General features: G+C 42.9%; 1 protein-coding gene across 1 annotated transcript in view; it reads left to right on the forward strand.

The window, feature by feature from the left end:
• EXT1 (exostosin glycosyltransferase 1) overlaps positions 1-14,943 on the forward strand; it is a 264,508-nt gene that overhangs the window by 240,789 nt on the left and 8,776 nt on the right. Inside the window, exons 5-8 of the mRNA XM_040979383.1 lie at positions 1,762-1,894; positions 4,342-4,460; positions 6,034-6,129; positions 10,814-10,903. Coding sequence (XP_040835317.1) covers positions 1,762-1,894; positions 4,342-4,460; positions 6,034-6,129; positions 10,814-10,903 — 438 coding nt within the window. The remainder of the gene's footprint in view (positions 1-1,761; positions 1,895-4,341; positions 4,461-6,033; positions 6,130-10,813; positions 10,904-14,943) is intronic.

Below are 14,943 nucleotides of genomic sequence, written 5' to 3' on the forward strand. Positions count from 1 at the left end.
GTCAGATTCCTCTCTGTGCTACTGCTCCTGTCTGGATTCCTCTGAAGGGTGAAATGCTGCTGGCTGTTCCAGAAGAGTATCATTTCCTATTGTCATATCCTTACTTGGTAAACATAGCAGCGTTTTGATCCTGAACCAAAAAGCCCATGACAGAGGGGAGCCCAGACAACCAAAGTGAGTGACGTGACGACCCACTTTGGGGCAGCCTCAAGTTTCCTGTCATTTGATTGCTTGTTGCATTTCCAGTGTTTTCTTCTGTCTGCCTATTCTGTGTCTTGATAACCAAACTTATTTCAATGACCCACATGCCCGGAGGTACATAAATTTCTAAGGAAATTTTAAAAAGGAGGATCTAAGTGAGCAACCATGAGGAGAAATATATCAATGGTAGATTTGGACAGTACAAATAACTTTTTAATGGAATAAATAGAATGCAAAGGAAAAATGCTTGTTGTGTCAGCATCCTTCTCAGCCATGACATAATGCCTAGACAGTAACATTTACATATACCTCTTGTACTACAAAGAATGAACATCAGTATTTTCGCTAGGTTCCTAAAATCGCTCCTAAATTAGAAGCTTCTATGCAGCCATACAAATTAGGATAAAAGATAAAGTGCAGATATCATTGAATTAAGAGATTTGAATTCTTCCATCTTTCCTGTTTCCTTCCTTCTCTCATATTACGCAAATAAATATGATAAGGTTTGCAAATAAAATATAGCTCACTTTCTTGTCTAGTCACCGCAGGAGATGAAATGAAGGTGTTAATTTCCTTACCAAATATAACTCCAGTTAAAATAGTCTGTATTTAAAATCACACTGCATTAAAGTATTGATGATTTAGGAAAATGATGATTTAGGTATTAAAGCTCTTAAGACTCATTTCAGGATTTTTCCTCCTCTTTTAGTACAAAAATATTACTGAGGCTATGAAATTCTGTATCAAGATAATTGGCAAATTATATCTTAATGAGTGGGTAGTGTAATTACAAGTGTTAGAAAGTCACAGAGAGAAAATCATAAAGTAGACTGATCATGATCAATTGACGAATGGTTTAGGACGGGAGAATGCTTGGCACTAAGTGTAGAATTTAATGATCTCTGAGGTCCTGAAGTCCAAAGAACTTAATTAACTAGCTTGACTATTATCAGTCTTTGTATGCCATGATTCTTGTCCTGTTATGGAGGATGTTTTGAATAATTGTTCACTCACTACTTTTTAAGGTGAAATGTAGCAGAACTTCAGCTAATCAGTAGTCATAATCCTGCGATTGACTTTGAAAGGAAAATGAAATTAGGACACACAAAGGAATACACCTCTTGAATTAAAGAAGCAAAGCAAAGCGCACAGCTTTCAACTGTGTCATACCTTCCTTATACTTCCAGCTCCGCGCGTGCTTGGTCCACACTGACAGCTGTGTGCCCTGAGGACACGGCTCCCAGCTCTGCATCAGGAACTGCTGCTGGGACAGCAGCAGTTGTACATACTCTGTTTTGTGATGAGCATTCTCTTGGTAAAGAAAGACAAGATAGAACAGGTGGTTGTACTGCAGTTAGCTGGGAAGTCTAAGAGGCTGTCCTTACTCTTTTTCCTCTTTTCCTTTACTTACTTCCTTCTGCTCTCACAGACAGTTTTATCAGTGAGGGTGCAAGGGGCACCTCAATACCTTGAACACATCATCTCTCAATACCTTGAATTAAGTGAGACTGGTCTTATCAGGATCTCATCCTCAAGGTGTGTCACACTTTCCTTTTCTAGATTATTCAGGACAGAATATTCAAGCACATATCACGAAATAGTTTAATTTGGAACAAACATCCTGGAGGATTGTTCGTACTACCACAGTATTCATCTTACCTGGGAGATTTTCCTTACTACTATGCTAATTTAGGTAAGTAAATTCCTTCTAGGGAGCTGCCTTTCTTTACCCTCAAGATGTCCTCAAAATGAGAAGCTCCTTGGTGGCTTTATTGTACAACAGGTTCCTAACGGGTTGCATTGGAGCTGGTTTGCTGAGCCATGTTGTAAATGGTCTACCCAGTTTAAGAATTGTAAATCCAGTAGAGCATTGTGAAATGGAAGGGAGAAAACTCATTTCTCATTATTTAGTAGACTTACTTCTTTTCGAGAAATTGGACCTTTAAGTTGTGAACCATTTTGAGCATGACAATGGGTTAGCTATAACTTAAAATTTCATCAAAAATAAGAGTTATAAGAGGTCTCCTTATTTTTTTTTTCACAATTCTATACTCTATCCCATCCCAAAGAAAAACTGAATGGTTGTTGTAATTAAACCTAATAATGGGAAATAACCAGAATGTATGTCAAGGAAAATATATTTATTCTCTTAAAAAACAGATTTTTTTTTCATTTTGAAAGGCTGAATACAGAATTGTGAAGATAGGGAGAGAGAGCAAGTAAGAAAGAAAGGAAAGCAAGAGAGGAACAAAGAGAGAATTTGCATACACTGGCTCACTACCCAAATGATTGCAGTGGTCAGAACTGGATTAGGTTGGAGCCAGGAGCCTCGAGACTCATTGGGTCTCCCATGCGAGTGCCAGAGCCCAAGCTCTTGAGCCGTCTTCTGTTGCTTTCTCCTGTGCATCAGCAGGGAGCTCTCTTGGTAGCTGGGACTCAAACCAGCACCTGTCACAGGAATCACAGCTGGTGTCACAGGCAGCAGCTCAACCCACTGCACCACAGTGCCAGCCCCTATTGAGCTCCTCTTGTTTACTATGATAATGCAAAGCTAGTTACTGCAAATAAAAAGTCAAATAAGACCTAAACTCTGCTCCTGCTCAGCTTTTAATCTAATCACAACCAGAAGAGAATGGACAGAGGTGAAGCTCCACAGAAGGCATAGACAGTTATGTATTGAAGTCCTTTGTTGCTCTCACATTAATGATATTTGGCACATTACCCCCTGGTCACAGTACCAAACACAAGATACCCTGGGACAATAAAGTGTGTCTCAGCATATTCTGCAAAAGAACTCAAGATTTTTTACCAAACCTTCTCACCCTTGGTTAAGTTTCACATGTTAAACTTAAACCCCATCAGGTGACGCTTAAAGAAATTCAGGACCTGACGTGTCAATCTGAAACTATACCTGTTATGGAAAACGCATCAGATTTAGTGAATCATCCACTTTGGATACTATATTTCTAATTTAGCAATTCTCTGAGTGAAGTAGCTGTTGATAAGAATTTCTAAGTATCTCTTCTGGACTATTCAGATTTTCATTCAGAATTAGCATATTAAAAAGTGTTTAAATGTTTAGCATATTGAAAGTATTTAAATAATACTTCCTGAATTATCCCAGGAAGATCTAAGAGCAGTGGCTTGCTCTCACTGTGGGCAGGGAAGTTCTGTTGCATTTCTTCTCTGAAGACCAGACTGTGTGTCTAGAGTGGAAAGGTGAGTGTCTCTCAAATGTATAGTCAATGAGCTAAGTGAATAATATTGCTTTCTTTATAAAGCAATTGTATAGTCCTTTAGCACATGTAATGTGGTTCTCACCTTTAGCCCATCAGGAACAAACTTTAACTTGAATGTTCCTGCACTCACTCTACTACTGCACAGGGAAGGGACTGCTCAACTGTGGAGGCTTCCTCCCTAAAATGAAGACGATGATGAAATAGCTGTGTTCATGGTGCTAACAGCAGCAGCTAATACAAATTGAGCGCTTACTGTTTGTTAAGTCCTGTTTTAAGTACTTCCTATGCAAGAGCTAATTTAATTCAGACAGTAACCCTGAAAGTTTAATAGTTCCTGTCAGTCTGATTTTACTGCTAGACAAGCACAGAGTTAAGTCATTTTTCCAAGTACTATAATCACTCAGTAGTACAACTAGTATTTGGACCTAGTGTTCTAGAACTTTCTTCCTAGTTAGTACATGAAACACTATTAATCTGGCAAAAGCCCTTAATTACCTTATTAAGAATAAGACACATGCAATATATAGAGGGAGCGCACATTTTTATAAATACATATTAAGATCTCAGAGATTAGTGTTAAGTCTTTCTTGAGAGTAGTGAGTGGGCAGGAGGGATGTATGTAAGACTTTGGACACCAAAGAAGCTGAAGGGAGATCAGTGGGACATCACCAAAGGAAGAAGCAGATGCCCCAGGGAGGACACACAATGATGTGTAAGTTACTGAGGCCTGTAGATGCAAGCAGAGTAGTTAAGCAGCAGCTTTTCACCTGGTTTTTGTTCTGCCAGGATGTAAGATGAGAAGCAGCCTTGGCTCCAGGGTGGGCAGTGGAGCAAGAAAAAGTCATTTTCTGAGTCTGGTTTCTCAGTGTTTCATTAGGCTGCTCTCTCCTGTTCGTTTCAGGCTTAAAGCCCCCCTCCAAATTCACCGCAGTCATCCATGCGGTGACCCCCTTGGTCTCTCAGTCCCAGCCAGTGTTGAAGCTCCTCGTGGCTGCAGCCAAGTCCCAGTACTGTGCCCAGGTGAGTGCCACGTCCAGCTCCTTTGCTCTCTCCTTCCCCACCTGTTTACTCCCTTTGCATTTGTCATGCCTCATTATACCCTCATCATCAACTTAGAGATTCTATGAAATGAAGTATGCCGCAGTGAAGGGTGAGTTACAGAGAACTTTTGTACTAATACAAGGCTCAGTTACAAAGTTGTGAAGATACTTCAGAGTTTGTGGAAAGCAGAGTTAAAAGATAAGCGTATTTTATTGCAAAAAAAAATGAGAAGCCCATAAGTATAAGTGGTCTTCAAAATGGATGAAAAATATATATGATGAAAAGCCATGCATAAATTTCAATATTTTTTACACCAAAATCTTATCTTCCAATTCTGTTTTCCACATTCTTTTCTCAAAACTGACCTCAGCTGTTTTCATTTCACTTTTTTTTTTTTTTGTAAGTATTTTCTTTTGTTTGAAAGGCAGAGGGACTGAGAGAGAGAGAGATCTTCCATCCACTGGCTAATTTCACAAATGCTTCCAACAGCTGCGGCTGGGCCAGGCCAAAGCTGGGAGTCTAGAATTCAATGTGGATATGCCATGTGATTGATACTTCAGCCGTCACCTGATGTTTCCCAGGGTGAGCAGTGCCAGGAAGCTGGTTTAGAAGTCAGGAAGTCAGAACTCAGGTTGTGCACAGGTGCTGAGTGACAACTTTAACCACGGCTGCCAAGGTGCTTCCCATTCTGTGAACTTTTTGAAGTTCCCTTGCAGTAACACACCCAAGCCAACACATTCTTTAAAGACTATATAAGTACATAATTTTGCTTTGAAATATGGAAACGGTAAGGTAACACCAGAGAGTTCACTGGTAGGACCCAGGAAATATGTTCCAGTGATAGAGGCAGATTTGTTTCAGTTCAGAGACATCAACCATTTTTATTTTTCACAGCAGCTCTGACTAATTATAAAATTGGGAGAAGATTGTGCCTATGGTAACAGTATTTTACAAATCAGTACCACTGCCAGCACGCCAAGAGTGACTTGCTGATTTGTGAACTAGTTGGTATATAAGATGATTTACAAACAAAGAATTAAATCACATGCAAGTAGGCATTTTTGAACTAACTGCATTTATTGGAAATTATAAAGTGACTTAAAATCAGCAAGCATTCTGGAAAATCCAAAAACATGAGCTCATCTTAGTTCTGTCTCAAATCCTTTTCATTTCTCACACATCGCCTGGTGTAGTGCACAGTGAAAGCAGATGTTCAAATATTTCATATACGTTTTTTTAAAAAAAATTAACTTAATTAGAATGTAGGAAAAAAACTTTATTAAGCTTCAGCAACTCTGAAATTAACTTATTTTCTATGCAACTTCCTGGTACTTCCCGGCACACCAAAGTTTTAGGTTCCTCATCCTGTCCCCTTTCAGCATTGAAGCAACAAGGTTCTCAAAGTTGCATAGAACTGGACTGATTTTAAAGTTCAGTTTTGGTGTCGGCCAGGTTTAGGCTCCACCTGCTCCTTCTTGAGAAAAGCCTTTGGGTTGGAGCCCTCCATAAATGCAAGCCAACCTGGTCTTCTAACGATCCCCATCCTTTTCAGATCATAGTTCTTTGGAATTGTGACAAGCCCCTTCCAGCCAAACACCGCTGGCCTGCCACTGCTGTGCCTGTCATTGTCATTGAAGGAGAAAGCAAGGTAAGACTGGAAGGAGACTTGAACTGCATTTCCATTTGTCCGTGGAGCACTTTGGGTGCTGGCCCCAGATATCATCCTCCCACTTGTGAGAGCTGCTTGCCCTGGGTCGTTTTGTCTCTAGAACTGTATTGAGTCCTTAGTTTTGATAGCTAGGGGCTTTGAGATCAGCCAAACGCAGCCTTTTAACAATAATTTAATTGCTTTGCTGGTATACCATGCTTAAGTTCTCTAAACCTCAGTTTCCTCATGCACAAAACTGGGAATAACAATCCACCCCTCAGAGCATTGCTGTTAGGCTTGAATGAATACAGTGTGTGGCAGTAGTAAACTTTCCACAGAGCTGAGGCTGGAGACAGGTGTTTCTGCATAGTGTCTTAGCTGGATAATCCCTTTGAGCTTTGTCTTTCAGAACAGTGGTTCTAGCCCACATTTCTTTTTAAAGGCCACCTTCAGCTTGATTTTCTTCAGGGTTTCCATCCTAGTTACTGCCCTCCCACTGTTCTGCAGTTCACACTTTCTTTGGGAGAAATCTCTTCTTTTTTGGCCCTTCCGGGACACTAGTTGCTAGTGTCTTACATTGACATGTGAGGATCTGTGTCATCTGGTCCTCGCCAGCCTTTGCAGACTTTCCTCTTGTTGCTTTTCCCTTCAGATCCTGTCACCTTCCACATTTGATCATTTACACTTATTATTGTCCCTTGCAATATGCCTTGACAGTCCTCTTGTGCTTGTCAGTCAGTGTTTCCATAAATCCTGTAAGCCCCCTCTTCCCCATTTAGTCAGTCGCTGCTAAACAAAGCTCAGACTGGTGATGTTGTGTGCCTAGGACACTTTCCCTCTTAGTTCCAGTTGGTCAGGGCATTGCAAGAATGTATTGTATTAAATCCCAGGTTATTAGGTTGAACCACTTAAGATCATCACTTTGACTCATCCAGAGTGGCTGATCTGATGCAGTAAAAGACAGTGAAATCTGTGACCGCCACATGACACGATGATTTATGCACTGTCCTGTGGCTCTCTGTGCTGGACTCTGTCGTATTCATGGAGCGCCCAGGGTGGTATGAAAGGTGTAGTCCCAGCATTCATAGGACCGGAGTCAAGCAGGAGGGTTTTTGGAGAGCTGCTCCATAGGCATTTAATGAGAAGAGCTGGGTGTGAGAATAGTCGCATGCCTCTTGGCATCAGTCTTCCTTTCCCTTTTGAATTTATCCCACCACTCGTGTGGCTGTGTGAAAGCGCCCTGCCCACCAAAATCTCCTGCCAGCTACTGCTTGCATCCATCCCCCTAGCAGAGAGCTAGGTGTAGTGATGCCGGTATTCTGATTCCAACCCCTGAAGCCCTGCACAGTTCTCAGCTGCATGCTGCTAACTTGGAACAGTGGGATTCTTTTTCATGTTTTCTTAGACTAGGTCTCCTTTTACAGATAATGTTTTTGTCTGGAAATGTCAGGATATTCACGCCAGGTCCGGTCTGATTCACTGAGAGTCATCCTGACTTCTTTGTGTTGCATTCTTACACCCTGAATCCATTGATTGTTACATATTTCTTGTTGGGGAGAAGAAATTCTGTTCGTTTATTTGTCAAATAGTGGTGAGGATGAAGAGGGTGATTACGGTGCCCTTCTTGTGGACTTGATCAGATGGCTCCTATTAGATGCCTCAGATTCTCCAAGCCTCATCCAAATGTGCGTTCCTGACAATTTGTTCAGTCCTACCCTCCACCTTGGCCTCCACTTCCAGTGGGCCAGATGGTTGCCAAGGCTTCTTCCTCATTTTCACCTGGTTCCATTGCCCTTGTTTTCACCTGGGTATTGCTTCAAGCTCTGTATTCTAGGAAATTTTGGTCCCATTTTGCAGATTGAAATATTATATAGGAGTTGCTTAGCTCTATGCTATATGCTATATATCCACTGCAGGTTCTAATAAATGACAGCTATTCTTGGGGGCAGGGAGCCATTATCAAGTCAGGGTTTGTGTTGTGGGCTGTATGTCGGCCCCTATTGTTGCCTGAAGTGTGTTACTTCACCTCCATATCTCTGTCCCTCCTCTGGTCATGGAAGCACTCCTAATGCCTAACTAATTTGGTAGCTAAAAGGACCAAGTAGAGTCCTCTGTTGATGATACAAGTTCAAGAGACAGGAAACAGAACCTTTGAAATGTATTTGTTGGCCTGATGATAGGGATGAAGCCCCATGTCTTTCCTCAGTTGCTCAAAATCTCCACATCTAGCCTTGTACTTTAAATTGATGTGTTTGTGTCAGCTGCAAAATTCTGTTTTGAATTTATGGGCCTTGTCTTTGCTGTTTTCCCCTATAGGCATAACAAGGGAAAGGCCAGGGCATTGCTAAGCTCCCAGCTAATGGTTTCTGTGTTAGTCAGTAGACATGTAAACAGGTGCAGAGGAATTGCTTCAGGCATGGGCTTCTGAGCCTTGTGTATATAGAGTTGCTGATAGCTTTATGTTTTATTTCGAAAGCCTGAGGAAAAAAAATTGATTTTCAGAGACTCTGACCCAGCTGACAAATGTGTAGGCACAGCCCCTGAAGCCATTTTTTGCAGTAGTTACATCCCTGGAGCTGCTAGAGATGGTTTAGGATGGGCCCTTTCCATTCCTTAGTGTTCCCGAGCCCTGCAGCGGCACCACCTTGGAGGAGCAGGCTTCTTGATAGAGACACAGCTGAGCTTCTCTGGGGTGTTCAGACCAGTGGGAATGGTACCTGCAGTGTCAGCTTTTCTCCATTCCCTTTGTCCCTGTGTTTACCTGCTTCGTTGCCTGCCCTTTGTGCCTTCAGGGTAGGTGGTGGGAGGTTGCAATCCAAGTGGGAGGTTGAAGAGGGCATCCTCACCCTTGAAACGATTTCCAGGGGAAAGTGACGATGTGCAGTTGTCGGTCTTTCCATCCCTGAGACAGATGAGCACCATGGCCGAAGTGATCAATGTGCTGGCACCATCAAGGTGAAATCCCAAGTTTCCTTTCTCAATGTCAGCTTCTTCTTTGTAAAAGGGGGTTGTTGTAGCAATGCAGCAAAATGATTCCCATCAAGGACTTAGAACATGTCCTGGCACGTAGTACATCTGATCTTAAAGATCAGCATTGGTTTTTTTTTCTAAGTTGTATTTATTTATTTTATTGGAAAGGCAGATCAGAATTACAGAAAGAAGGAAAGACAGAAAGATCTTACATTAGCTGGTTCACTCCCCAAAATGGCCACAATGGCTGGAGCTGAGCCAATCTGAAGCCAGGAGCCAGGAGCTTCTTCCAAGTCTTCCACATGGGTGCAGGGTCCGAAGGCTTTGGGCCATGCTCTACTGCTTTCCCAAGCCATAAGCAGAGTGCTGGATTTGAAGTAGAACAACCGGAACATGAACCAGCACTTACAAGGTAGATTTAGCCATTGAGCCATCGTACAGAGCCCAGAGATCAGCATTCTCTGGTTAGTTACCCTGTGGTACTTTCAACACTGAGATTTAAGTTGTGACTGCCACAGGATAGTCATTACCACCTCACTTTCCCCAGCTGATCTTTTTATCCGCCACACCACCAGCACCAGGTGCACAAACATGCACAATGCAGCTCATCAAAGCCGAGCCTGAAATTGTGCCAATAACTTTCTGAGTCTGTGGACTGTGTGTCTTATGTATCGAAGGTTTTTTTTTTTGTATTTAAATCAGGTTATTTTCCTATTCATGGAATTACTTCTAAGTACTTCCTTCCTTGATTACTGTTGCTACTAATATTGTTGTGCTTATAATCATATAGTTTTTCTCATCTGGGCTGAGAATAATATGCAGTCAGATTCGTACATGCTGCCTGTACATTCCAACAGTGTGTGTCCCTCCATTGGTGTTTGTCCGTGCCAGGGATCACCACTCCGTGCAGCCACTCCTGTGCCCAGCTGATGCAGATTTTTTCCTTTATGCTCTTACACCTCCTGAGCCCCCTATTGGCAGTGCCACCTCTTCTTTGTAATGGCTCTTCCAAACAATGGGTGGTTCCATGCTCTGGTCTCCTGGCATCTTTGATCTCTGGGTAGGATTGCTAGTCTACCTCTGGCCCTCCTTTGTCAGTTGAATACTCCTCCATGACAGGGAACCTAGCAGATGTGTCTGCATACTCTCTTTGACCAACCAGGTTGCTGGTGCATGCACTATAAACAAGTGAGTCTGGCCTGATGGGATGTGAACACATTATTGTTGAGAGCTGAGAAAGGACTAGACTAGTCTTTAAAAATAGCAAAGAAGGGGGGAAACAAAAGGAAAGATGAATTGAATTGGAAAATCAGCTGTAGAAACAAAAGGAGTGAGACAGAAAGAGAAAGACTATTCCATCCTCTGATTCACTTCTGAGATGGCTTCACTGGCTGGGCCAGTCTGAAGCCAGAAGCTTGGAGCTTTGTCTGGATGTCCCACATGGGTGGCCCAAACACTTGGACCATCTTCTGCTGCCTTTTCCATGCCATGAACATGGAGCTAGATTGGAAGTGGAGCAATGGGTGACTGATGCTTTTGGTTGCTGGTGTCAGAAGTAGAGCTTGAAGTCACTATGGCATAACTCAGGTCCCAGAAGTAGAATTCTTTATGAAAGTGGAGATACTGAAATTTTTCTGACAATAGGACTCTAACACTCTTTTTCCCCCTCCTCCTTCCTTCCTTCCCTCCTGCCTTCTTCCTTCCCGTTGTCCAGGTTATGAGCAGCAGATTTCTACCCTACGACAACATCATCACAGATGCAGTGCTCAGCCTGGACGAAGACACCGTGCTTTCAACCACAGAGGTAAGAACACCCATGATGGAGAAGCCTGCCAAGGGAGCAGGCCCAGGACGCCGAGTGCCAGCATCCCTCTTGCCCTGGCCCTGGTATAAGTCACAAGTACTCTTTGTAACTTTCTGCAGAATTGTTTTTCATCAACCCAGTTGATGTTAGCTCCTTGTTGCCACCTGCCCCTGAGGCATTTATTGCCCTCATGGTTTTTTCTGCTAACCTCTCACCATGACTGGTATCCGTCACCTCTCAGCTCCTGTCTGTTTAAACGGCACAGCTGCAGGCAGGGGAGGCGAGGGACAGAGCACTGTGTTCATTATTTTGAAACCCTATTGTCCAAACAACCCATCCTTAGTTATTGACCCTAATGCTGTGTGGGCTGGGCATTGCCTTTGTTGGGGAGTGCCATTCTAGGTTCCAAAGGTGAATTTTTTTTTGTTTTTTTTCTTTTCTGTTCACACAAGAGTAAATGGGTTCTCTTTAAGGTTCAGTTGGAGATCCCTGCTACTGTGGATATGCCAAAAATAAGATTGTCTAAAGAATGTGTGAGGAGGAAAGAGATGAGAAACGGAAGATAGATAGGGTAGAAAACCAATTTTTACAACTTGAATGTGTATTGATCTTTGAAATCTTACTTTAAACTGTAGGTGAGATCAAAGATGACTATATAAAATGCAGTATTTCAGAAATGCATTATTAATGGTAGCAGCTAAAAAGTATAGAGACTTTACTACATAGACTTTCCCTCAAGCTGTCTTTTTCTCATACTATTCACAATTATTTTCGTTTCTAGTTAAACTGTGGCTGTACTTGTACACACTCCCTGCCATGGTACATTGATGTTGATATCATTGGCTTCTGCCCACACGGTGGGACTTGGTTTTGCCCCAGGCTGGTGAACTCCATGTCACTTTGTTGAAACTCCACAGATGCTGCCAATTTCCACCGGATAGTTGGACTTATACAGACATTATGCACCAGAGCACCCTAAATAACAGTAGGAAAAAGTGTCTTGAGCCCCCCTCTTGTTAAAATGCTTTCTTATAACCAAAGCTCTGGAAGTACTTGTTGAATGAGATGTTGGGGGAAGGGATGTGTTCTGCAGGGCTTGAAGGGGGAACACGAAGCTGATTGTGGTCCTGTGTGCTTGGTGGGAGAAGAGGCTTCTGAGGAAAAGATAGGCTTACTCGTCAAAGAGGAAGGTAACTATGGAATCCAGCGTAGGGGACATTCAGCATTTTTTGTGCTGATTTCTGCAAGGAAAGATGGCACCCCAGGAACACGTGCATTCAACAAGTGTTTAATGCAAGATATCTTTGTTCTCATCTTCATGCCATGTTCTGTGGTTACACTCTTCCTGCCTTTATCTGTCAGAATCCTCGCAGCAAGGAGAATGGATACCAGATGACGCAGGTTAAGGGACTTGGTATTACTTCGGGAGGTCTGGAGGTAAAGTTAAAGGGCCCACAAGAGGTGCTGGAAGCATCTGGCAAGTGGCAAGAGAGGGATATAGCTCCTAACCTCTGCATCTAATGGAATGGGAAATGCAAATTGTGCCTCTAAAGTCCTTGGGGGATAGAAATAAAAGGCAATAACCTCCTCCTCCCCCATCTACCAATATGAGGAAAGCTAGGATTATGGGAGGTCATGGCTACTGCTACCAGGATGGGGGCACCCAAGTATGAAGGGGATGGGGAAAGATCTGACCTCTCTCGACTTACCTCCACGCTCTATCCCAATAAATGGCATCCATGAAGGAAGACCAAGGTAGTGCAGTGCCTAGAGAGGCATCTTCCCATTGCCCAGAGCAGGACAAGAAGAGGGGGCCGTGGAGGACAAACCCTGGTGTGGCAGCTCATTGCTGCTGTGGTTTGGTGAATGAGTGGCCAAGACAACAATATCTGAATCATTATCTTATGACCAGAAGTATTGGTTTGTCCTGTGTCTTGCCCTGGGCTCAAGGCAATCAGCCTCACTGTGGGGTTTGTTTGTCCCTGTCCTGTGGAGTAATAACATTGTGCTGCTGTGATGGATCCGCGCGTTGATGAATTTCTTTTCAAAGAATAGCAATTCCAGCCACTCTGGTGCATGCTGGGTCGGGGGAACATGTTTTGTATGTGAAGTAATTAGAAGTCAGTGTCAGCTGGGAATGATATGTAAATTCAAGAGGCTGGCAGTTGGGTTTGCTTTTACCTGCTGATCTGCTGTGTGGTTGTATTGCCTGAAATGATCATGGGCAAGATTTTCTCTTTTCTCTTTTATTTAGGTGAATATATGTTGGTTGCCTCACTTCTCTCTAAGGAAAATTATTAGCTTGTTTAAATGTCTCTCTGTAGCATTAAGGGTAGATTTTTGTTTTAAACCGCATCTTATAAAGGGTATTAGATATAGTTGGTTTATAGTTATTTACATTTATTTGGGTTACTCCAAAGCCTGCAAAGAAGACAGATGTTGATTTTTTAAGAGAAAAGGCCTGAAGTTGACCTTTGCTTTCTTTGAAGTGTTAATGATCTGCATGAAAGCTAGAGTTATCACCAGAACCATAGTTTTATCTGAATTTACTTTTGAGTTCCTTTGAAATGACTTGAAACAGCTCTGAGAGAGCAAGGAATTCATGTGATCAAAACACCCTATTGGGTTCTGTAAGTCACTGCCAGTGCATATGTTTCCTTTTCGAAGAATAGTGGCAAAGCCCCAAGCTCTGACTGCTGGCCTGATCCTTTGACAAGAGACCACGCATTACACTAGCCCAACAGTTGGCATCATTAGTATTGAGCACCAGTGACGATGTGTTGGTTATCACAACCTAATTTCAATTTTCTGGCAAAAGCTGTCTACTCTCTTACTGGCTTTTCACTTTGAGATGCCCCACTTCCCATGGAGCTTTCTTTATGTCCCACCACCCTACTTCTTTCCTTCCTCCCTGAATGTTATAGTTTTGGGAAGCAAGCCATATTGTTAAGTCTTTCTTATCTTGAGACAGGGCAGTCTTTCACCCAGGCTTTTGCAGAGAAACAAAGCATTCGAGATTTATGATGAAGAGTTGGCTTGCACAATTTGGGAGGCTGAGATGTCCCACTATCTGTCATCTGCGAGCTGGAGATCTAGGAAAGCTGCTAGTGTCATTCCAATCAGAGGCTAAAGGCCTGAAAAGTCGATAGTATAAATCCCAGTCTTAGGGCAGCAGAAGACAGACATCGCAGTTCCAGCTGGCAGACAGGAAGGGAGGAAGAGTGAGTTCTCCCTTTCTCTGCCTTTCTGTCCAGTACACGTAACTAACTGGGTGGTGCTCACACACATGGGGGCCGGCAGTCTCCTTCTCTAAGTATTACCCTCATCCGGAGGCACCTTTGCTGGCACACTTGGAAATGACTGGAGTGAAGCTGACACACAAAATTCAGCACTACAACATGAAATTTGATTTAAACAAGTTTGAACGTAAACAGGTCAGCATGGTGGATGAAGCTGCCGCTTGCAATGCCAGCAACTCATATGGGCGCCAACTAGAATCCTTGTTGCTTTGCTTCCCATCCAGCTCCGTGCTTGTGCACTAGGAGAGCGGAAGTTCCTGCCTCCGGGCTGTTAGTTCAACCTGACCCAGCTTCGGCATCTGCAGCCATTTGTGAAGTGAATCAGAAAGCAGAAAAGCTCTCCCTTTCTCTCTCTGCCTGCTTTCCTCCCTCCCTCTCCAACTCTGCCTTTCAAATAACTTTTTGAAAACTGGAATTTAAGAATGTTTACAGAGCTAATGACTTTAACTCTGAAAAATTTAAAGAAATGTGAACAGTGACCCAGGCTAAGGGATAGGTGGATTGGCTTTGTGAATTTAAGACATGGGTTTGGACTCCTATATCCTATATTGGAATGCATAGTTTCCCACTGGACCCTCTGGCTAATTCTCAACTCTAGACACAGCAGATGGTGACCCAAGTGATTGGGTAACTGCTGTTCACATAGGAGTCTGGACTGAGTCCCCTGCTTCTGGATTTGCCTTGGCCCAAGCCTGGAAGTTGTGGCCATTTGTAGACTAAGCCAGCAGATGGGACAGCTTG

This window comes from Ochotona curzoniae, unplaced genomic scaffold (genome assembly GCF_017591425.1).
Source record: "Ochotona curzoniae isolate NIBS_2020 unplaced genomic scaffold, NIBS_Ocur_1.0 contig_3190, whole genome shotgun sequence".
Lineage (NCBI taxonomy): Eukaryota > Metazoa > Chordata > Mammalia > Lagomorpha > Ochotonidae > Ochotona > Ochotona curzoniae.